Source organism: Micromys minutus, assembly GCF_963924665.1.
Source record: "Micromys minutus genome assembly, chromosome: 13".
Taxonomy (NCBI): domain Eukaryota; kingdom Metazoa; phylum Chordata; class Mammalia; order Rodentia; family Muridae; genus Micromys; species Micromys minutus.
Window position 1 is genome coordinate 12175241 of NC_137982.1, and position 2059 is coordinate 12177299.

The 2059-nt window shown below is 38.5% G+C and overlaps 1 protein-coding gene across 1 annotated transcript; it reads left to right on the forward strand.

Annotated features, from left to right (window-relative positions):
• Window positions 1-634: 634 nt before the first annotated feature.
• Window positions 635-1573, forward strand: LOC308428561 (olfactory receptor 1J21-like; the record flags this gene model as incomplete). The annotated part of the gene is made up of 1 exon (XM_080927070.1): window positions 635-1573. The coding sequence occupies one exon, from the start codon at window positions 635-637 to the stop codon at window positions 1571-1573; it is 939 nt and encodes a 312-aa protein (XP_080783196.1).
• Between the last annotated feature and the right edge of the window lie 486 nt (window positions 1574-2059).

Sequence of the window (2059 nt, forward strand, 5' to 3'; positions counted from 1 at the left end):
TCATTTTATGAAGCCTAGGAAGAGTGATGGAAGTGTGAGCAGATTGCCTGAGACACTGTTATTACAGGAAGAACTCATAGCTGCTTTAAAGCTGTCGTTGTCCTTTAATTGTTGGATATGACTGATGTATTTAATGCTTTGACCTCAGTACCAGTTTCCATGATATTGGTATCTAGCATATTTAAAGTAGCTACTTGGGTTACACTATTCAGATTTAATTTGTGGGTAGGTAGCGGTATATATGTGCATAAAGAAATATATAAAAAGATAGAAATCATTAAAATCTTGTTGATTTTTTATTTGCTTCTAACAACTAACATGCTAATCCTTAATCTAGAACTGTCTTGGTGAAATCCAGGCACCTTAAATAGATTTGATAATTGCTCCAATGTTTCATTGTTTCCAGCTAAGAGACATTCAGTTTCTTTCAAAGTACATGAATTATGTCTCTTTCCAAATCATCACTAGCCCATTACTGTAACAAAAATCTCCATAAGATTAAAATACATGCACTAAGTGGTTTAAACTAATTATATTTTCAGTACTGGAAATTCACAACATGCTTCTGCAATGTAATAGTAAAATCACTTCCTTTTTCCCCCTTCTTTTTGACTTACAGCAGAAGACAAAGACCATGAGGAGGGATAATGAGAGCACTGGGTCTGAGTTCATACTCCTGGGGCTCCCTATTCGGGCAGAGGACCAAGGCATGTACTCTGCCCTGTTCCTGGTCATGTACCTGACAACTGTGCTGGGGAACCTGCTCATCATCCTGCTCATCAGGCTGGACTCTCATCTCCACACCCCCATGTACTTCTTTCTCAGCCACTTGGCCTTCACAGACATCTCTTTCTCATCAGTCACAGCTCCAAAGATGCTCGTGAATATGCTGACACACAATCAGTCCATCTCATATGCTGGGTGCATTTCCCAAGTGTATTTTTACATATTTTTTGTTGCTCTTGACAGCATTCTTCTGACTTCCATGGCCTATGACAGGTATGTGGCCATCTGCCACCCTCTGCACTATACCATCATCATGAGTCAGAACCTCTGTGTCCTATTAGTAGTTGTATCCTGGACCTTATCTTCAGCCAATGCCTTGGTACACACCCTTCTCTTGGCTCAGATATCTCACTTTAGAAGCAATGTCATCCCACACTACTTCTGTGACATCTCCCCATTGCTAAAGCTGTCTAGCTCAGACACCTCCATCAATGAGCTGGTCATACTTCTTTTAGGTATGGTGGTTATTACAGTGCCATTCATATGCATCCTGGTTTCTTATGGCCGTATTGGGGTCACCATCCTGAGAACTCCCTCCATTAAGGGAATCTGTAAAGCCTTGTCTACATGTGGCTCTCACCTTTCTGTGGTTTCTCTTTACTATGGGGCTATTATTGGGTTGTATTTTGTCCCCTCGTCTAATAACACTAATGACAAGGATATCATTGTGGCCGTGATGTATAGTCTAGTCACACCTATGCTGAATCCCTTTATCTATAGTCTGAGGAATCGGGATATGAAAGGAGCCCTGAGAAATATCCTTAGCAGAAGACTGTGTTTACAGTGACGTGCATGATGTTCTCTGTTAGCACCCTTTTCCCTCTTCTCCCATTCTTTGTTCTCTGTCATGGAATCTTCATGTGGTTTTCTTTTTTCATTCATTTCTACTTGCACAGTTTCCTTCCCTATTTAGCTCTCCTGACATGAGAGTTTTGGGAAGACTTTTCATAAGTATTCTAAATAGTTGCCTTTGTCTTGGAAACTTTTTAATTGTTTACATAGTTATCCTCAAGACTTTTTTTTATTAGGTTTGTAGATTTTATAGCAAAGATCTTTTTTTCTCTCTGAAGATGACAAAATTTTTTGTTATTAGATTTTCAGTTTTACTTTTATATCTTAGCTTATCAGATATCAAAGATGTTTATCTATGTTTATTTGTCAGCAACTCAATTAACATCTATTTCTTTATTCATTTTTTTATTTTTTGTGTATGCTCTTTTGCCAACATGTGTCACTGTGTATCATGTATATACCTTGCTCTAGCAAAGATCAG